General features: G+C 39.5%; 1 protein-coding gene across 4 annotated transcripts in view; it reads left to right on the plus strand.

The window, feature by feature from the left end:
* The window catches only part of LOC140734275 (glutamate receptor 3-like), a 358,588-nt gene that overhangs the window by 221,926 nt on the left and 113,106 nt on the right, over nucleotides 1-23,556 (plus strand). For all 4 annotated transcript variants that reach the window (XR_012100505.1, XM_073058015.1, XM_073058016.1 and 1 more), the window contains exon 8: nucleotides 14,914-15,018. Coding sequence is in view for 3 of the 4 variants with exons in the window: in XM_073058015.1 (XP_072914116.1) it covers nucleotides 14,914-15,018 (105 nt within the window). In the remaining variant the exon portion in view is untranslated. The remainder of the gene's footprint in view (nucleotides 1-14,913; nucleotides 15,019-23,556) is intronic.

The following is a 23,556-nucleotide window of genomic DNA, read 5'->3' on the forward strand; positions in this document are numbered from 1 at the left end:
TAACCTTTAGGGTTTTCTGCACAAGGAGTCCAGAGTCCTTTTGCATCTCTTTTTTTTTAATTTTCTCCTCATTTAGAAAATAGTCTGCAGATTTATTATGACCATGCATTTTCCAACCTTGTACTCAATCTGCCAGTCTCTTGCCCATTTGCCTAATCTGTCTAAATCCTTCTGCAGCTTACCCATTTCCTTACCACTACCTGCCCCTCCAACAATCTTTGTATCATCTACAAACTTGGCAACAAAGCCACCTATTTCATCATCTAAATAACTGATTTACAAAGAAGCCGGGTCCCAACATGGACCCCACGGAACACCACTATTCTCTGGCAGCCAACCAGAAAAGGATCCTTTTATTCCCACTCGCCTCCTACCAATCAGCCAATGCTCTAAGAATGCCAATAACTTTTCTGTAATGCCATTGGCTTTTAACTTGATAAGCAGGCTCATGTGTAGCCCTTGTCAAAGGTTATCTGTATAAGTCCAAATATACAACATCCACTACATTCTCTTTATCCAACCTACGTGTAATCTCCTTAAAGAATTCCAACAGGTTCGTCAGGCAAGACTTTCCCTTCAGGAAGTCATGCTGATTTTATCTTATCTCGTCCTGTGTCACCAAGTACTCCATCACCTCATCCTTAACAATTGGCTCCAACATCTTCCCAATCACTGAGGTAAGGCCAGCTGGTCTATAATTTCCTTTCTGCTGCCTTCCTCCTTTCTTAAAGAGTGAAGTAACATTTGCAATTTTCCAGTCCTTTGGCACCATGTCAGAGTCCAATGATTTTTGAGAGATCATGTCCAATGCTTCCACAATCTCTACTGCTTCATTTGGTCTACCCTTAGGTCTTTCAGCTTTTTGAGCACCTTCTTCCTTGTAATGGTAACTACACTCACTTCACCTCCCTCAGACCCTTCAACATCTGACACACTGCTTCTGTCTTCCACAGTGAAGACTGATGCAAAATACTCATTTTGTTCATCTGCCATCTCCTTGTCCCCTCTTATTATTTCTCATGCCTCATTTTTTAGCAGTCCTATATCCATTCTCAACTCTGCTTTTTTTTTTACTTACTTGAAAAAGCTTTGATATTGTGTGCTGGTTTGCTTTCATATTTTATCTTTTGCCTCCTAATTATTATTTTAGTTCATCTCTATAGGTTTCTAAATGCTTCCCTATCCTCTGACTTACCACAAATTTTTGCTTTGTTGTATGCCCTCTCTTTGGCTTTTCTATTAACTTTGACTTCTCTTGACAGCCATAATTGTACTATTTTGCCATTTGAGTATTTCTTTGTTTTTGGAAGACATCTATCCTGCACTTTCCTCATTTTTCCCTAAAAAATTCATGTCATTGCTGCTCTGCTGTCATCGCTGCCAGCATCATTTTCCAATTTACCCCAGCCAACTCCTCTCTCATGCCACTGAAATACTGCAATATTAGACTTTAGTTTCTTCCTCGTTAAACTCAATCATATTGTGTTCACTGCCTCCAAGGGTCCATTTACCTTAAGCTCCCTAATCACCTCTGTTTCATTACATAATACCCAATCCAGTATAGCAGATCCCCTAGTAGGCTCAACGACAAACTGCACTGAAAAGCCATCTCATAGGCATTCAACAAACTCATTCTCTTCATAGCCATCTCCAACCTGATTTTCCTAATCGACCAGCATGTTAAAATCTCCCATGTCTATCATAATATTGCCCTTTTAACACATTTTTTCTATTTCCTGTTGTAATCTGTAGTCCACATCCAGCTACTGTTGGGAGGCCTGTATATAACTGACATCAGGGTCCTTTTACCCCTATAGTTACTTAACTCAACCCACGAGGATTCAACATCTTCCAATCCTACGTCACATCTTTCTACTGATTCAATGCCATTCTTTACCAGCAGAGCCACGCCACCCCCTCTGCCTACTTTCCTATCCCTCCAATACAACGTGTATCCTTGGACATTCAGCTCCCAACTACAGCCATACTTCAGACCCGATTCAGTGACGGCCACAACATCATATCTGACAATCTATAATAGAGCAACAAGATCATACACCTTATTTTTTATACTCTGTGCTTTGAGATATAGCACTTTGAGTACTGTATTTGCTACCCTTTTTGATTCTGCATCCCTAATGCACTGATACTCACCCTGCTGGTTGAAATTATGTTCCATCATCTGCCTGCCCTTCCTGACTGACTGCACGCTATCGTTCCTTTTTCACATTTGTCCTATCCTGAGTCCCTTCACTCCAGTTCCCAACTCCCACCAAACAGTTCTAACAAACCTACCTGTGAGAACATTGGTTCACCTCTGGTTCAGGCACAACCTGTCAGTTTTGAACAGGTCATGCCTCCCCCAGAAGAGATCCCAATAATCCAAGAACCTGAAGCCCTGACCCCTGCAGTAGCCTTTTAGTCCTGCATTATTCTGCCAAATTATGCTGTTTCTACCCTCAATGGTGCACGGGCATAGGTAGCAATCCAGAAATTACTACCCAGGAGGTCCTGCTTTTCAGTTTTCTACCAAACTCTCTAAATTCTCTTTTCAGGATCTCTTTGCTTTTCCTTCTTATGTCATTGGTACCAATAAGTACCAAGACACCTGACTGCTCTCCCTCCCTCTCCAAAATATTGTGGACACGATCTGGGACGTTCCTGATCCTGGCAGCTGCAAGGGAACATACCATTCGGGTGTCCTGTTCACGTCCATAGAATCTCCTGTCTGTTCCCCTGACAATTGAGTCTCCTATCAGAACCACTCCCCTCTTCTCCCTCTTTCCCTTCTGCACCACAGACCCAAAGTCAGTGCCTGTAACCTGGTCTCAGTGGCATTTCCCTGGAAGGTCATCCCCCACAACAGTATCCAAAATGGGTTGCATGTTATTGAGGGGAATGGCCACGGGGTAGTCTGCACTGACTACCTATTTACATTTCCATTTCTCCTGACAATCACCCAGCTACTTCCCTCCTGCAACTTTGGGGTGACTACTTCCCCGTACCCTGATCAATTATCTCCTCACTCTCTTGTACAAGTCGAAGGTCATCCATCTGCTGCTCCAGACCCCTTACACGGTCTCCAAGAGCAGCCAGATGCACTTCACACCGATGTAGTTCCCTAGGAGATTCTGGGGTCCGCCAGGACTCCAACATCCGGCATGAAGAACGCACAACAGCTATTTATTACACTAGGTACGGTAAGAGAAAACAAAAAGGGAACTTTAACAGAAACTTACCCAGAGCAATGCCTCTTCCAAGTTGAAGCCTTTTTTGAGCCAAAGCCTGACACTCCTAAACTCACCACAGGCCTACTCCCGACAATGGCCACCATGCTTGCCCCTTCTGTACTTTTAAACAAGGGTAGAGTTGAAAACTCCTATCAGACCGTAAGATATAGGAGCAGAATTAGGCCATTGAGTTTGCTCTGCCATTTCATCGTGGCTGATCCAATTTTCCTCTTAGCCCTAATCTCTTGCCTTCTCCCCATATCCCATCATGCCCTGACCAATAAGAATCTATCAACGACTGCCTTAAATATATATTTAAAGACGTGGCTTCCATATCTGCCTGTGGTAAAAAAATTTGATAGATCCACCACTCTCTGGCTGAAGAAATTCCTCATCATTGCCATTTTAAAAGGACACCCTCCATTCTGAGGCTGTGTCCCCTGGTCTTAAACTCCCCCGCCATAGGAAACATACTCTCCACATCCACTTTATCAAGGCCTTTCACCATTGGAAAGGTTTCAATGAGGTCACCCCTCATTCTTCTGAATTCCAGCAATCAAATGCTCTCTCTTAAGGTTGGATATGAGCATGGTAGAGAAGTGTGTTTATTTGTTCTTATTCATCCCCATGTACCATCTCAACTTTATTTTTCCTATACGCAGTGACCTGTATCAGTTCAGCTAAATCATCAGTTTAAATATAGTTTAAAAGCTCTTCATGGTCTTGACCTCCCTCTCTCTGTTAAATTTTCCCTTTTTGAATGCCACAAAAACCTTTATATTCCTCTAACGGCAACATTTCAATAACACAACATCCTTAATTTGTATATTGGTGGCCATCCCTTCTGCTCTGGACAAGATTTTTTGGGATTCTCTTTCTATATCTCACTCACCTCTTTCCAACCTTTTAAAAGATATTTCTTAAAACTTGTTCTTCAACAAGACTTTTGATAATCTCCTATAATTATTTAATGTCAGTTTTTGGCTGATTAAATCTCCAGTGAACTATTTAAGAGGTCCAGTATGAATGCAAACTGTAATTGTTGTTCTTAATATTGTAGGCAGAATATATGATTAATGGCAGGATTCTTAGCAGTGTGGAGGAACAGAGTGATCTTGGGGTGCATGTCCGTACAACCTTGAAATTGCCCTACAAGTTGATAGAGGGGGTTAAGAAGGCATGTGGTGTGTTGGCCTTCATTATTTGGGGCATTGAGTTCAAGAGGTGTGAGGTAATGGTGCAATTCTACATAACATTGGTCAGACCACACTTGGATAATTGTATTTATTTTTGATCACCTCACTCTATGATGGATGTGAAATGGTGCAGAGGAAGTTTACTAGGATGCTGCCTGGATTGGAGAGCATGTCTTATGAGGACAGGTTGAGCAAGCTGGGGCTTTATTCTTTGGAGCAAAGGAGGATGTCTAATAAACACAAAGTACACTGCAGATGCTGTGGTCAAATCAACACATACAAACAAGCTGGATGAACTCAGCAGGTTGGGCAGCATCCATTGAAACGAGCAGTCAATGGATGTCCGTACATGGCCTCCTCTACTGCCATGATGAGGTCAAGCTCAGGTTGGAGGAGCAACACCTCATATACACACATATACTCATATACACCATATATACACATGGGTAGTCTCCAGCCCCTTGGTATGAACATCGAATTCTCCAACTTCCAGTAATTCCCTCCCTCTCCCTTCCCCCATCCCACTTTCACTCTGCCCCCTCTTCCAGCTGCCTATCACCTCTCTCATGATTCTGCCTTCTTCTACTACCCTTTGTGCTTTCCCCTTGCATTCCTCCTTCACCTTTCCTGCCTATCCCCTCCCTGCTTCACCTCCCCCACCCCTTTATCTTTCCTCTGATTGGTTTTTCACCTGGCACCTTCCACCCTCCCCCCACCTTCTTAATAGGGCCCCTGTTCCCTCCTTTTTCAGTCCTGACAAAGGGTCTTGGCCCGAAACGTTGACTGCTCATTTCAACAGATGCTGCCCAACCTGCTGAGTTCCTCCATCTTGTTTGTACGTGAGGATGCCTAGTGACTTGATAGTGGTGTACAAGATGATAAGAGGCATAAAATGAGAGGACAGCCAGAGACTGTTTTCTCCGGGGCAGAAATAGCTAATATGAGGAGGTACAATTTTAAAGTGATTAGAGAATATGATAAGGAGGATGTCAAAGGTAAGCTTTTTCACACAGAGAGTGCTAGGCGGAGATACAGTACATATATTAAGGACATTTAAGAGTCTCCTAGATAGTCACATGGATGAAGATAAAGAGGGTTATATGGGAAGGAAGGGCTAAATTGTTCTTAGAATAAGATAAAAGGTTGGCACAGCATCATGGGCCAAATTGCCTGTGCAGTGCTGTACTGTTCAATTTTATTTAAATAATTGCTAAATCTCTGAAGGGATGGAGCAGAGGCTGATCTGAACTCCAAGTCGTCTTTTCTTATATAGATGATCACTTCCCAAATCTTAGTTTTTTACCCCACCACTTATATTCGGTTCCCTCTGTTCCAAGAGAACGATAAAGAGTATTCTCAAAACAGCTAAAATTTCCTTGGGATCAACTTAGTTAAGAAAAAAATCCTCTGAATTCCCCTCTCACTGTGTGGAGAAATACTTGAAGCATCTTATCTCCATAGACAAGAGGAAGAGAACTGTCAGAACTCACCCAGTTGTGTCACCATGAGCTGCATAATTTAGTACAAATAGATTTAATTACCTAAGACATTAGGAATTGGAGAGGGCCATTGGCCATTTTCATTAATTTAGAAGTTGAAAAACTAACAATATTAACATTTCACAAAATTATGTCTGTGTTCAAATCTTGCCAATGCTAGAATAGGGCAATGGAAGAGACAACAGATTGGCTGGCACACATGCAAGTTTATAATTGCTAACTGCACCACTGTTCAGTGATGAAGCATGTGGACACATTACCTCACCAATATGGCCCACCACTGGCATTCATGTTTACTTCAGTGACTGCTAAATTACCAATTGCTCATTTAATTGCAGTAGCTTTTGCTCAGCATTGAAGCCAACTTAGATTAAATGTTATCTGCAAGTATCCACGGTAAGCGGTTGAGATATTATGAACATCTATGTCTTTCACATCATTTTTCCATTAGGATCCTTTAATCCAGATTCTAATAAATGATTTTAAAATTATAACTCACAAAGTGAATAGTTTGTTTGACCCGCTCCCATTAGGGAGGAGGTTACATAGCATCCACGACAGGACTGCCAGATTAAAAATAGTTTCTTTCCCCAAGCAGTAAGGCAGATCAACACCTCCACCCACTAACCCACCCCACCACCACTACTTTATCATTTCCTATCAGAGTCACCTTATGAACAAATACTCATGTGCCTAGTGCCACTTTATGTACATAAAATCAATCTATGAATATAAGCTTTTTATGAGCTTATATTTATTGTGTTATCCTAGTTTGTTATTTTTAAGATGCTGCATCGGATCCAGAGTAACAATTATTTCATTTTCCTTTACTTGAAGCAATCGTAAATCTTGAACAGGTTGCACATCGAGGTTAATAATAATGTTTCACTTCTGAAACTAAGTCAAGCTGATGTGCTTGCAGTTTTGTTTATTCACTGTAAAGGATTTCATGTGAAAAGAATGTCTTATTATTTCCTTCTTTCCACAGTACAATGCCATTTCTAATTTGATGCTAAATACGGCAATCTCATTCAGAGTTGCAACATTGGAGGGTGGCCTATGTATTTAAAGCTGCTTTCCTGAGGTCACCATTGGGCCACATTGATAAGACAAAGGGTTGCTTTGTTTGTATCTAACTATGCCACAATATCACCCAGTCACATATGATGCCATTACCAAGAAGAACTGGATACATTTAAGAATGAAACTAACAAATTAGAAATTTGAAAATAATTTTACTAATGACTAAAAAGTTGAATCGATAATGAGTGTTGATATAGTTCCCAACAGTGAGGCCATACTTTCAGGTATTATCATGATTGACATTCAGTTTCCCAGGTGGTGATGTGAATTTGGTTCTCATAATAAAAACACCTCCAATTTCATTTCCAATCATATGCATAATGGTTGGTGAGTTGTACCATCAGAGCATCACATTAAAAAATTATCTTCTTATGTTACAACAAGAAGTGTTTTTCTTAACAATGTATGCCATTTCAATGATTGCAACATACCAGAATGTACTGATTCTTTTTTTTTGTAATTTATTTTTTTATTGAAGTTCATCAAACAAACATTTCCATAAGACATATTTCAGACATTGTACATATATATCATATAATCATATATATCACAAAATCTCCACAAAATATTTATCTGGGGTATACACTTATAGAAAAGAGTGGAAAGAAAAAACAAGCAAAAGGAAAGAACTATCTACAAGTAGGGAGTGATCTTTTTTTACAACAGATTCATTGATTTGTGAGAATAAAATCAGGCCTATGAGGCATTATGTAGTTAAACCATTTTTCCCAGTATGAATCAAATTGTTCCAGCTTATGATTAACAGATGCTGTTATCTTCTCCATTTTGTAAATGTCCATTGTAATATCCATCCATGTACTTAAAGTTGGGCTCTCCTGTGATAACCATTTCCTAGTAAGAGTCTTTTTACCAGCCACCAACAGTACATTCATTAAATATTTATCTCTTTTCAACCATTCTTGAGGTATATATCCAAAATATATGGTCTTACTCTCCAAGGGTATTTCACATTTAAAGATGTCTTGTAGGGCATTGTGTATCCCCCTCCAATAGTTTTTGATAACAGGGCAGTCCCAAAAAATATGATAATGATTTGCATTTTGATTTCCACAATTTCTCCAGCAAACAGGGAGGTTACTATCATAATGGGATTTCTGAGAGGGTGTAATAAAATATCTTATCAAGTTTTTCCATCCAAACTCCCTCCATTTCTGTGAATTGGTACACTTCCATTGATATCTCCATATTGTTGTCCATTCTTCCTCAGATATAATTATCCCTCCTTCCTTCTCCCATTTTGTTTTAATGTATGAAGTCGAATGTGTTCTAAGATTTGACAACCCCTTATACATGCTTGAAATGATTTTACTACCATTATCTGAATTATATGCTTTTCTAAAGAGCTCTATCAAGCATGTATTTGCCTTGGTTACATTTTTAAGTGTCTTATTAACATATTGTTGCATCTGTAAATACCGATAAAAATCTTGTTTTTCTAATAAGTGTTTCTCTTTAAGCATTTCAAAACTGAACAATGTTCCTTCTTTCATTATGTTGCAAAGAATTGTTATTCCTTTAGCTGTCCAGTCCTTAAATCTAGCATCCAATTTATTTGGTGTAAAATCAGAGTCATATGCACACCATTTAAGAATTGCAATATCTCCCTCTAGATTATATTCTTTTATAGTGGTTTTCCATATTTTAAGAGTCAATTTCACCCATGGGTTATCAATTGTATTTATGTACCTTTGCAGGTTGTTATCAGCCAAAATTGCTTGTATGGGGATGGGAAGTACCCGCTCCTCAATGTTTTTCCATTGAGCGTCATATGATGGGTTACACCAACATATCATAGCTCTCAACTGTGCTGCAAAATAATAATCTCTAAGAGAAGGCAAGCCCTATCCCCCCTTTTCCTTTGCTAATTGCAAAGTTTTGAGATGAACTCTAGGCCTTTTACCCTGCCAAATATAGAATGTACTGATTCTAATGTAATAAAATATAGAATAATGCTTTAACTTCTATAAATAAATTGTTCTTCACTCCACAATTCAAAGTAAATGAAACCCTACAATTTGTGATAGAACTAGCTCTAAATAAAAACAAGGATAAAGAAGGGTTGATATTACTTTAAAAATACCTTGGGAAGAAGAGTTTGGAGATACCTGAGAATCAACTGACTCTCTTCTCTTTAATCTTAAGAGCATAAAAACATACAAATTGGCATATTTCAAGCCTATTCTACTTCTTCATAATCAAAATGACTGGTTGATCATTTGCCTCATGTCCACGTTAGCACCTGATCACTATATTAGTTAATTCACTTATTGTCTACAACTCTGTTCCTCGCCCTTCAAAGTAGCCAACAAAGGTTCTAGGATAGAAAATTCCAAAACTTGCACCTTTTGGAAGAGAACTACCTCATTCTGTGTGTCCTAAATGGCTGAGCACCCTACCATGTGACTGCTTCAAGCTTCCAGAATCTTCAGATGGCGGTATTAGCCTCTTGGTAACTAATGTATCGATTCCTCTCAGTATCTTGTACATCTCAAAGATATCGTTTTCATTCTTTTCAACTTCAATGAGTAGATATGCAGTCTTCTCAGTCTGTATCCATTGGACAACACCCTGATACCAAGAATTATTCTAATTAACTTATGCTACACTAACTCCAAAGACATCAATGCAATTTTGATTTAAACTGCTTGAATCATGAATAAAGAATTAATGAATGTGTAGATGAATGAGACCCATGAAATCATTCAGGATTTACCCCAATCACAAGCCCTGGATGAAACTTGAAGTCCTGAATTTGTGAGAGCTAGATCAGAGGCATTCAAGTCTGGAAATCAAGAATGCTACATCAAGTGCAGGGATGATCTCCGGAAAACCATCTCATAGGCGAAGTGGAGATTCTGGATGAGACTGGAAGCGAAGGAGGGATGCTCAATGGCTGAGGCAAAGTTTGAATGGCATAACCTTTCTCAAAGTTAAATACTGCAATATAGGGGACAACAGAGCTTCACTTCCATATGTGCTCACTGCCTTCTATACTCACTTTGACCACCAAAACAAGAAGCACACCCCCATGTCTTGCAATGATCCTTTGGTCTCAGTATCTGAAGATGATGTGCAGGCTGCCTTCAAAAGAAAGAGTCCAAGGAAAGCATCTGGTCCAGATGGAATACCTGGCCAAATACTTAAGATCTGTGCCGACCAGCTGGCTGGTGTGTTCACGGATATCTTCAACCTCTTGTTCAGGTGGCGTGTGCTTCAAGCAGGCTTCAATCATACTGAAGCCCAGGAAGAGCCTGATACCCTGCCCCAATGACTATCGCCTAATGGCGCTTACATCCACAGTGATGAAGTGTTTTGAGGGGCTGGTGTTGAAGCATATCAGCTTCTGTCTGGGTAACAACTTGGATCTGCTCCATTTTGCCCACTGAAGCAACAGGTCCACAGCAGATGCCATTTTGTTGGCTCTTCACACAACTCTGGAACAACTGGATAGCAAAGATTCAAACATCAGGATGCTCTTTATTGATTATAATTCAGCATTTAACACCATCATCCCCTCAAAACTATGAGTAAACTCCAAGACCTGAGCCTCAATACCCCCTTGTGCAACTGGGTCCTGGATATTCTCACTTGCAGTCAGATGTATTGGCAAAAGCATCTTCTCCACAATCTCCATCGGCACAGGAGCACCACAGGGATGTGTGCTTAGCCCCCTATTCTACGCGCTTTATACGTATGACCATGGATAAGTACAGCTCCAACAACACTTTCAAGTTCTCTGATGACCCCACTATTATGGGCCATTTCAAGGTTGGTGATGAATCAGCGTACAGGAGGGAGACCGAAAATTTGGCTGAGTGGTTTCATAACAACAACCTCTCACGCCACATCATGAAGAGCAAGGAAATGATAGTAGACTTCAGGAGAGGGAAACCAGAGGTCCATGAGCCAGTACTCCTCAGAGGATCAGAGGTGGAGAGGATCAGTAACTTTAAATTCCTGGGTGTCACTATCTCAAAGAACCTATCCTGGACCCATCATATAAATATAAATGCAAAGAAAGCACGACAGCACCTCTACTTCCTCAGGAGACTGCGAAGATTCGGCAAGTCATCAAAAACCTTGGAAAACTTCTATAGATGTGCAGTGGAAAGTGTGCTGACTGGCTGCATTATGGCCTGGTGTGGGAGCACCAGTGCCTTTGAGCAGAAAATTTTTAAAAGGTAGTGGATTTGGTACATTAAATCATAGGTAAAGCCCTTCCAACCACTGAGCACGTCTACATGAAACATTGCTGAAGGAAAGCAGCATCCATCATCAAAGATCCTCATCACCCAGGCCATGCTTTTTTTTCACTACTGCCATCAGGTAGGAGGTACAAGTGTCTCAGGACTTGCACCACCAAGTTCAAGAACAGTTACTGCCCCTCAACCATCAGGCTCTTAAGCAAAAGGGGATCATTACTCTCATTCTACTTCTAGTGCTCCAAACATCTGATGGTCTCACGTTAAGGACTCTTCAACTTGTTATTTCATGCTCTTTCATTTCATGTTCATACTCGTTATTTATTGCATATTTATATTTGCATTTGCACAGTTTGTTGTTCATTGATCCTGTTTACAGTTGCTATTCTATAGATTTACTAAGTAGTCCCGTAAAAAGAATCTCAGGGTAGTATGTGGTGACATTTTGTACTCTGATAATAAATTTTACTTTGAGCTTTGAATTGACAGTGTAGCAAATACACAGCAGGTATTTCAAAAGGAAAAATGATTAACATTTTAGCCAAGACCCTTCACTCTGAAAATTCATTCAGCAAGCTTTGCAAGGAACAGAAATTGGTTATTCTATGTCAGAGTTTACAGAAAATGGTGCAAAGAGAAAAAAAATATTCACTAACAGTTCTGTGGGCAGACATGTATTGTTAATGAGAGAGTTAAGAGAATGGTCAGATTGTTTCAAGCTGACAGGAAGGCAACAGTAATTCAAATAACTAAACATTATAACAGTGGTGTGCAGAAGAGCATCTCTGAATGTAAAACACAACGAACTTTGAAATGGATGGGCTACAGCAGCAGATGACCACAAACGTCCACTCAGTGGCCACTTTATTAGGTATAGGAGCTACCTAATCAAGTAGGCACTGAGTGTAGGTATTCATTGTCAATCAGAGTTGCTAATTAGAGCAAGATTATAGAAGCGGGGTACAACATGCAGAATGTTGTGCTTTCACTGTTAGTGATTAGAGATTAATCTCTAGGTATATGCTGCATTATTTAAAGGATTGCAGACATTCAGTCTACATCCTGGGTAACATCCTTCCTTTAACACCTCCGCTGAAAATCAATCGGTTCGCTTTTTATTTTATTGCAGTTTGTATGATCTGATAAGTTTTGGAACAGTTGCTGCTTTTAACATTAACCATTCCTTACAAAAAGTAATGAATCACCTATTACAAAATCCTAATTCATATTCCAGTGTATATTATGCTAAATAACTGCAGAAACATTTTATATATTTTTTGCTTTCAAATATTCCATGTTTATAGTTGAATGAGATAGTAGACTTTGGTTGCAAGTTCTTTGGTTGAGTGTATTTATAAAAGAGGCCTTCATTATTACTTATTTTATGGTTATCTCTTCACTGTTGAGAGAATCTTAGAAAGAATCCATCTTCACCTGCTAGTTATAGTGTGAAACGGCTTTAAATTCTCCAGAGATTTTGCACCAACATTTACAGCTGTGCAGGATGAAAAAGGGAGTGTGGTTTATAGGTTAGACACTGCCAGCTTTAATAAAAGATCATCAACCTGAAATGATAACTCAGTTTTTTTTCTCTCTCCACAGATGTTATCTGATCTACTGAGTATTTCCAGCATTTTCTGTTATTAGCCAAAATATAATTACTTACAGAGATAAGCCCCTGTAAATCTGCTCTAACAAAATGCTACATCCTCTGAGGAACTTCCCCCGCAGTAAAAGTCTGACTTTTTTTTTCAGTTTTCCATAACTAATTTTATTTCTTCATGTGACATTATCAATTTCATGCTATTTAGTGCCAGATGGCACCAGAATGTTTGAAGTGCACATGCCTGCTGTTTTCATGTCAATCTCCTTACAGCCCACAGGTGAATGAGACTTTCATCCCAATAACTTGTCTGGAGATTATACCTAGGACTCTGAAGATGTTTGGCTGTAAAACAACTACAATTATTATTTTAAAACTGAAATTGTTTAAAGATTGTGTCACCATCTCTGATCAGCATTACTTTCGATCAAAGGTTTATATCGGTGAAGTGCATTTGGAATATTGTATTCAGCTACGGTCACCCTGCTGTAGAAAAGATGCCATAAGGCTGTAAAGGGACCACAGGAGGTTTACAAGGATGTAGCTGGGATTCAAGGGACTGTGTTATGGAGGTTGGCAGTCTATTCATTAGAGCGTAGGGGAATAAGGCGTGATCTTATAGAAGTTCGTAAGATCAAGCAGGCCATTAGAGAGGGTGAATGTATGGAGTTTTTTGCTCTCCAGGGTTGGGAAATCATAGAGGACCTGGGTTTAGGGTGAAAGTGGAGTGATTTAATAGGAATCGGAGGAGCAACCTTTTCACCCAGAGGGTGGAATGAGCTGCCAGAGTAAGTGGTGGATGCAGGTATGTCAACATTTAAAAGGCACTTGGATAATCACAAGGATAGAAAAGTTTTGAGCAGGTGGTCCCAACCTGCGGTCATTGAACCTCCTCGGTTATTGGTAAGGCTCCATGGCTTAAAGAAGATTTGGAACCCCTGGTTTAGGGGGATTTGGGGCAAACATAGGAAAATGGGACTAACTTAGAGGAGAATCTTGGTCAGCATTAACCAGTCGGACTGACGGGATTGTTTCCATGCTATATGACTTTATGATCCACTTTGACTTCCTTGTGTCTCATCCTGCAAATGGACTTTGGCAGAGGTTAAGAACACACTGAGCACGCATAGTTTACACATGCAAGCTAAACTTGCCTTTCTTCCATCTACAGTCACCAAAGCCAAATGTGCAGATTTCAAGCTACATTCATACTTGAACTAAATTGAGGATTATGGATGGTTTCCATCAATGATTTTATTGCTAAAGAATAATTCCCAAAGGGTAAAAGCTAACATGAAGAGAGTGATTTTATAAGAAGAAAAGGAGCATTCAATATTCTTTTCATATAGCCCTCCACAGGCTGTTCTTCATTCTGTTCCCCCATGAGTGGTTGCACAGTGATTAATTTATCTGACTAATAATCCATGGTATTGTGCTGGCAATCCAGAGACCCAAGTTCAAATCCCATCACTGCAGCTATCGAGTTTGTTAGTATCTGGAACTTGGAAAAGCAGCAGGTAGGCTCAAGAATAGTAACCCAGATGGTTCATTAGCATCTGGCAGGGGAAGAAATCTGCCATCTTTATCTGATCTGGCACTTTTGTAACTCCTGATCCGTCCCACAGTTAATATGAAACGCTGTTTCTCTCTCTGTAAGCTAATCAGTTATAGGTACTTTCTCTAGGGGAAGTTTGAGATGACAATAGTCATCTTACTGGAGACATGTACACCCTGAAAAATAAAGAAAATGTGTGTGGAGAACTTTACTAGTAACATGAGGGCCATAGCATTCATTTCTGATTGCTTCTTTATAATGCCTTAAAATGTCTAAGTAGTCTGGAGAACATTTCATTTTCAGCTTCGGAATGTTAAATGGGTTCACTCTTAAAATGATAACAGTTATAGTAAAGACAGGCTCTTTCACTTTCTGTTCTCATAAATGGCAAGTGAAGTTCCAAGATTCTGGGTGTAGTGACCTTCCCCAATATCTCCAATGGCATGACTCATGAAATTTCAATTTCAATATGAAACAGTGTCATTGCAGTATGTCACCATGTGTCTGTTATTCTGTGTGTGCAGGTACGAGGCCGAGGGCTAACTGGAAACCTACAATTTGATAACTATGGGCGAAGGTCAAACTACACCATCGATGTTTATGAGCTACGACCTACTGGTCCTCGAAAGGTAAGTTAAATTAAAGCATTTTTATTTAAATTTAAGCAGGTCTGCTTGTTAAGCTAACAACAAATGGTGTTTTTGACATGTGTTTATTGTATTCCAAGAAAACAGGCCTTTTTGAATCTAATAACATATTTTAAAGATTAGTTTTATTTGTAACATTACATCAGAACATACAGTGAAATGTGTCCTTTGCACCAAATTAAAACAAATCAAAATAATATCTGTTCACTTTTGATCATCAGTGCCGAATGGGTATATTTTTATAGATCTTGAGCAATGTATTTCCAGAATGGCCGTTCATATTATTCACTTGATTCTGGGAATCAGAAATGAATCTTACTGCAACTTCTACCATTTTAGCTATTTAAGTACAAAAATCAGAAGTGTTATTTCATTTGTTTTGAATGTATTTTGTGTGGGTGGGCAATACACCTAGTCCTTTGTAATTGAGAGTTATTTATCCTTGGCATTAACTGAATCATTATAGTGAAACAGTGTTTCCCCATGGATTTGTACTGCACTATAAGGGAATAGAAGTTATGCTTTGTAATTGACTTCACTGACTCAGACTTGCCTATTTTGCAATAATGAAAAGTTCTCTGTTGCATATGATAAAAAGTAATGGTTGCAGTAATATTAAAACAGATAATGTGTCTAAGAAATTGGTTTTCACTGGTTTGCAACATAAAATGAGCAAAGCTTGTACATCTAAAAGCAGAAGGTTGAAGCTTTCTCCAAAGTGGAACATTTGCCGTGAATGGAGAAAAGATTGTCTCCTGAAGCAGCTTGCCAGTCAGTAGGGGCGGCCTTTTAGGTAATATTTGGCTTGGATGATGTGCTGGCATTTAGATAGGCTTTGGTAACGAATTGGAGGATTTTGAACACAAGCTTGAAGAGCTAGGGGTGCTGCTGCGGAGAGATTGAGCCTTGTAATTGGGCTCCTGCTCTCTTCTGATAACCCCCGCACCCAATAAAGTGATATTTAAGATAATTTGAAATGAAGGCCAATTCTTTCTGAACAGATCATATTGCATTGGAACACTTGAGTCTTTGCATCACTATCTCAGCATGTATTATTCACTATGCTTTTCTCCTTTATGTGTCTGCTGCCAAAACACTTGGCACTGTTTGCTTTCTGCTGTTACTTCTGAAACATTTTCCCACACTTACTTCCTTGGATCCATTGCCAGTAGATCCAACACCCCTGCTGTCTTCTTCCCTAATATGTCTACAGGGCCCTATAAGTCATTATGGTTAAACACTAGTATATCTCAGATGGATTTTGGATGCATTAACAAAAAGTTAGTTTCAGATCACTATGCGTCTATTATAACCTGTGATTTATCCCATTTAAATTCATAAATATGTTTTTGCGCATATCCTGTTTGCTTACTAACTAAATGGGCTTAATTCTTCTTCCATTGCATGGTTTCCATGGTAATATAGACAATAACTGTAAAGTAATTAAATGACCTCAAAACAGTATTTTACCAACCTTTTCCTTAAGTGGCTTTTCAACACTTTGAAAAAGAATGATCACTGTGGAAAATTACTCAGTGACAACAATTCACATAGAACTATAGTCCTACAAGTGGTAAGAGTGTGTGAGGAAACAAGAACTTCAGCTGCTGTTGGAAGTATTTCACCATCACAAATATTCCAATGAAAAAGCTCTGAAACTTCTCCATAGGATATTAGAAAACGGACATAAGATGGTTGGAAATTACTTGTGTAGAAAGATAGATGGAGAGATTCCTAAAAAGATATATCAACACTTTCTGTAAAAATGTCTACAGTTTAATTATAGAGTATTGTATTCAATTTTGTTTGCCTGGCTACAGAAAAGATATATTATTAAACTGGAAAGAGTGCTGCAAAGAGTTACGAGCTGCTGCCAGGACTTGAGGGTCTGGGTTTTAGGGAAAGGTCAGACAGGCTAGGACTTCGTTCCTTCTGAGAGGTGATCTTATTGAAGTATACAAAATCATGTGGGGCATAAATAGAGTGAATGCACTCAGTCTTTTTTTCTCAGAGTTGTGATGTCAACAACCAGAGGACATAGATTTAAGGTGGGAAGAAAAACTTGAGGCCACTGTTTTAGACAAATGGTGGTATCTATGAAGAATCAGCTGCCAGAGGAAGTGACTGCGCCAGTTACAATAAGACCTTTTGAAAGATTATTGAACAGGTGCATGATTGGAAAGTTTTAGAAGGTTATGGGTCAAACATTGGCAAATGGGATTGGCTTGGATGGGGCACCTTGGTCAGCCTGTTTCCATGCTGTATGACTTTATAAACCGAGGGTCCACATGCTGTCTTTGAATTCCAGCTGGCTTCATTGTTACTTTAGCTCACTATTTTTGTTGATTTATGTACAAAGCATTAATTGTGGTGAGGCACTGAGTGCTGATGAGTCATTTGGGGGAGTTCCAAACTGAGGAGGCTGAAATAACATGACTGCTAAAGCAACCTAGTTCAATGATTAATTTTCTCTTGACAATTTAAATCCATTGCTCCATCAAGCTCAATCATTCCTCCAAAGATAAAGCACTTTATTTTTAACTATTAAAATTACCAATGGCTAATAGCTAAGAATGTCCACACTAACTATAATTATTTTAGCCATTTTAATGTTGTGTTCAGTTTATAACTGTATTGTTCATGTTTAGATCCCCCTACGCTGTGGCACCTTGTATTAAATAAACATGACCTAAGGACTGTAGCCACCCCATTCCACTTGTTACAAGACGTGGGCATTGCTGGTGGGGGGTCGGCATTTATACCCTTTGAGGGGGTGGCAGTGAGTCATTATGTCGCATGCTGCAGTCCAGGGGTTAAAAATACATTCATGATGCCATTCCGCAGGGAATTCCAGGGTTTTGACTAGTAGTGAAGAAGGAACAGTGGCATACTGTGATGATTTGGAGGGAATTTGTGGTGGCATTCCCTTAGCTAGGCTGCCTTTTTCCCTCAATGGCAGAAATTGCAAGTTTAGAAATCAAGTAGTCTTCATGTGTAAAAGCAGCACAAATTCTAGACATGGAAGCATAGAAACTAAGAGCTAGAGAAAGCCATTCAATTCTTTAAGCCTTCTCCATATTCAGTACAGTTCAGGATAAAGACTGACCCGCCCGGTACTGTATTTCCATTCTCTCTCATGCACCTTGATGCCTTTTCCATTGAGAAAATCACTTATCTTTTGAAAAATATTCAGTGATTTGACACCTACAACCCTCTGTGATGGCAAACTCCATTAACTGGCCAACTTTTGAATGAAGCAATTTTTCCCCACATCAAAGCTAAACATGTTGTCCTGAAGCTTTGCTTTAGGCATCTCCACCAGGGGATATACCCTCCCCATTCCCCTCTAGAATCATGGAACACATCAACACAGAAACGGGCACCTCAGCCCATCTATTCTGTGCCAAACTATTATATTGCATCGTCCCATTGAATTCTACCTGGACCATAGCTGTCCACACTCCTCTAATCCATATAGTTATCGAAACTCATCCACCACTTCCTCTGGCAGCGTGTTCCACACTCTCACCACCCGCTGAGTGAAGAAGCTCCCCGTCATGTTTCTGCAAAGGTTACAGGAAGAAGGCAGATGAATGGGATTGAGGGGAATAATAAATCAGCAATAATGGAATGGCAGAGCAGACTCGATGGGCTGAATGGCCAAATTCTCCTGTCTTTAGGTCTAAACATTTCACCTTTCACCCTTAACCTATGATCTCTAATTCTAGTCTCACCCAACTGTTGTGTATTTAAATATCAGTAATATTTGAGTAGTATTGTGAATAAATTGTTGATTAAGTATTCTTTATCGTTTACATAATGTATTCTTTGAAAGTACATAAATGACATACGTCATTACATCATCACATGATATGTGTGCACTTTGGTTAAGTTTTTTTTTAAAAGTTAGGCTCACATCTTGGACTCCTTGTTTTCCTTTAAAGGAGTTTAATATTTTGGAGTTATTAGACATAACCCCGACCTCAGTGGAAAAAATATACTTGCATTTACCCTATCTATACCCATCGTAATTTGGTATACCTCTATCAAATCTCCCCTTGTTCTTCTATGCTCCAGAAAACAAAGTGCTAACCTGCGCAGCCATTCCCTATAACTCAGGTCCTCTAGTCCCAGTAACATCTTTGTAAATTTTCTCTGTACTTGTTCAATCTTATTGATATCTTTCCTGTAGGTAGGTGACCAGAACTACACACAATACTCCAAATTCGATCCACACCCCCACCTTAAGACCAGAAAAGGAGTCTGGCCCTATCATGAAATCCCCTCTCATTCTTATTAACTGTAACGAAGCCCAGCAGACCTCCTCATGTTTCAGCCCCACCATCCCAGGAATTAGTCATGTAAACCATTGCTGCACATATTGGCAAGTGTATTCTTTCTTAGACGAGAAGAGACTAAAACTATCCACAGACCTCCAACTGTGGCCTTAACAAGCCCCTGCATAACTGAAGCAAGACTTATTTGGTCCTGCTTTCAAATCCTTCCCTATGAAATCTAATGTACCATTTCCTTTCTGCACCTGCATGTTCCCTTCCATTGGTACCCAAGTTACTCTCTCTAATTGGAATACGTACCATTTTGCAATGTAATGCGATTTAAATAATAATCCTCCTTTCGCTTTGTCCAGTTGATGAAAGTAGAATAACATTTATCCACGTTATATTGTGTGTGCCCTGCCTTTTGAAGACCACAGAATTGCCAAATTGCCATTAAACCTTTGTGCATCTTCCTCACAATTCGTAACTCCACCAAATTTAGTGTTGTCAACAAACTTTGAAGTATTGCATTTGGTAATTTCATTGTAAATCATTGATAAATACTGTAAACAGGTGAGGCCCAAGCACAGATTCTTGCATAGTCTCACTGCATGCAACCACAAAAGAAACTAATTTGTTCCTTTTCTCATTTCCAGTCAGTAAACTAATTTTCCATCCATGTTCAATTCATTGCTTCGAGTGTCACATACTTTAATTTCATATACTAATCATTTATGTAAGTATCACTGTTTCCACGTCACCTGATATACCAGATAAATTTGTAAACTATATATATTTTGAAACATGATTTAGAAATTCATGTTGAAATTCCTATAATCTCATCCTTTATTGTAGATTCTTGCATTTTCCCCTCCACAGACATTAGGTTAACCGACCAAATGAAGTTGAGTATCTTGTCACAAGTATATTGAGGTGCAGATACAATGAAAAAATTGCTTGCAACAGCATCACAGGTATGCAGCTACAGACAACGTACAGAATATAAGTTATACATAGATTATACAAGTTCATGTAGTGCGAGAGATGATCCACAATATTCAATTGTTATGGTAAGTGTTTTGGATCCATTCAAGGACCTGATGGTTATAGTAAATCAGCTGTTCCTGAAACTTGTGTGGGATTGCAGGTTTCTGTACCTCCTGCCTGATGGTACCATCAAGAAAAGAGCTTAACCCAGATAATGGCTATCCTTGAAGATAAATGCCACCTTTTTAAGGTAGTGATAAGGAGATTGTTGTCCATGATGGACGTGACTGTATCAAATACTCACTGTGGCCTCTTTTGTTCCTATGCTTTGGTACCAGATCATGATGCAACCAGTCAAGGTACCTTCAAAAGCACTCCTGTAGAAGCCTGATAAATTCTTTACTGACATGCCAGATCTTGAGCTTCCTGGAAATTAATGGTGCTGGTGCACCACCTTTGATGTTGTGACCTTGTGTTGGACTGAGAACAGACCATTCATGATGTTAATATGGTTTGCTGTTTACTTTTTTTCTCCATCCTTTTATTTAATAGCAGAACTATTCCTTATTATATAGAATTCAGGAAAATGATAACTTACACATTCACTAGGTCCCTGGCTACCTTCCTTGATAGTCTAGACAGCACATACTGTAGCCACAATGCACCATTGGTAATGGATGGGTTGCTGGTCAAAAAGGTTGCTTTATGTTGGAACGTATTCAATTTTATGAGATGTAGATCTTGAGGGACATGGGCCAAATGTGGAAATATGGTACTAGCTTAAATGGGCATCTGAGTCTGCATTGATGAGTTGGACTAAAGGGCCTTTTTCCAGGCTGCACTACCCTGACTCTCATGTGTTCTAAGATGCTCGCCTGAGCTGTACACTAACACAAGACTGAAGCACAAGGCTTCTATTTGCAGAAATATTCCCCAGTGGAGCAAACAAGTGAAGTTAAGAGGACTACAAAGAAACACTGATTCTGTCAATAAATATCATTGACTATATGTCTGACCCAATATTTGTCCGATGTAATTGCACTTTGAACCCAGATTTCATTACAAGCCAAATTAATATTTTGTTAAAGAATCTTACTGTAGGGGGAATAAAAGAATCAATAACTGCTTTTTAGTGTTAAATTTTAAGATCAAGCACAGAATCGACTGAACTAAGTGATCTGCATTTTTCTTGCTATTGGAAACTGACCCAAATCTACCCATCATCATGCAGTCTGCTTCTTTTTTAGCGGGCATGGCATTGAACGATTCACACTTAAGGAAAAGCCAAAACTATAGTCCAAGTTGATCCAAGTACCTACTTTCAATCATTTTTGGTGCAACAACAATGAACAAGCTATTACTTGTTTCTGCAGGAATGTAGCCAGTTTTTTAACAGTGTTCAGTTGAATAATTGAGTTGGCAATTGAACCACCTATTGAATTACACAGACAAAAAGCATCCAAGATATAATCTCTGGTCTGAGTTACTTTACCTCCAGTGAGATATTGATCGGTGAAATTCTTCAGCGGACACCTCACTGCTAAGCTGCAGAAAGGAAGTCCTTAGTATTACCAGAGTATTACACACAAAGTCAGGTGGCATCAATGCAGGGCAATAAACAGTCTACGTTTCATCAGGATTAGAAAGGAAGGGGGCAAAAGCCAGAATAAGGTGGTTAGGGGAATGAAGTAAGGAGCTGTGATGTGATAGATGGAGGAGGTAAAGGGTAGAAGAAGAAGGAATCTGATGGGAGAAAACAGTGGACAAGGAAGAAAAGGAAGAAGGAGGGGCACCAAAGAGAGGTGATGAGCAGGTGAAAGGGAACCAGAATGGAGAATAGATAAATAGAGAGGGGGAGGGGAGAAATTACCAGAAGTTAGAGAATTCCATGTTCATGTTATCAGGTTGGAAGCTACTCCAATCTGAGTGTGACTGTAGAAGTGGTCATGGACCGACATTTTGGAATGGGAATGGGAAGTCAGAATCAGAGTCTTAATCAGGTTTATTATCACCGTCATGTGTCATGAAATTTGATAACTTAGCAGCAGCAGTTCAATGCAATACATTATATAGAAGAAAAAAATAAATAAATAAATTACACTATATGTATATTGAATAGATTAAAAATCATGCAAAAGCAGAAATAATATAAATTTAAAAAGTGAGGTAGAGTTCAAGGGTTCAATGTCCATTTAGGAATCTGATAGCAGAGGGGAAAAAGCTGTTCCTGAATCACTGAGTGTGTGCCTTCAGGCTTCTGTATCTCCTAACTGATAGTAACAGTGAGAAAAGGACATGCCCTGGGTGCTGGAGGTCCTTAATGATAGATGCTGCCTTTCTGAGACATTGTTCCTTGAAGACGTCCTGGGTACTTTGTAGGCTAGTACCCAAGATGGAGCTGACTAAATTTATAGCCCTCTGCAGCTTCTTTTGGTCCCCTCCCCCCCCATACCAGACAGTGATGCAGCCTGTCAGAATGCTCTCCACAGTACATCTATAGAAGTTTTTGAGTGTATTTGTTGACATACCAAATCTTTTCAAACTGCTAATGAAGTATAGTCACTGTCTTGCCTTCTTTATAACTGCATCGATATGTTGGTGCATCGATATGTTGGGACCAGGTTAGATCCTCAGAGATCTTGATACCCAGGAACTTGAAAATGCTCACTCTCACCACTTCTGATCCCACTATGAGGATTGGTATATATCCCTTCGTCTAACCCTTCCTGAAGTCCACAATCAGCTCTTTGGTCTTACTGATGTGGAGTGCCACGTTGTTGCTGCGACACCACTCCACTAGTTGGTATATCTCGCTCCTGTACATCCTCTTGACACCATCTGAAATACTACCAACAATCATTATATCATCTGCAAATTTATAGATGGTATTTCAGCTATGCATAGCCACACAGTCATGGGTATAGAGAGAGTAGAGCAGTGAGCTAAGCACACATCCCTGAGGTGCACCAGTGTTGATCGTCAGCAAGGAGGACGTGTTATCACCAATCCACACAGATTGTGGTCTTCCAGTTGGGAAGTCAAGGATTCATTTGCAGAGGGAGGTACAGAAGCCCAGGTTCTGTAACTTCTCAATCAGGATGGTATTAAATGCTGAGCTACAGTCGATGAATAGCATCCTGACATAGGTGTTTGTAGTGTCCAGGTGGTCTAAAGCTGTGTGAAGAGCCATTGAGATTGCGTCTGCCATTGACCTATTGTGGCAATAGGCAAACTGCAGTGGGTCCAGGTCCTTAAT

Source organism: Hemitrygon akajei, chromosome 10 (assembly GCF_048418815.1).
Source record: "Hemitrygon akajei chromosome 10, sHemAka1.3, whole genome shotgun sequence".
Lineage (NCBI taxonomy): Eukaryota > Metazoa > Chordata > Chondrichthyes > Myliobatiformes > Dasyatidae > Hemitrygon > Hemitrygon akajei.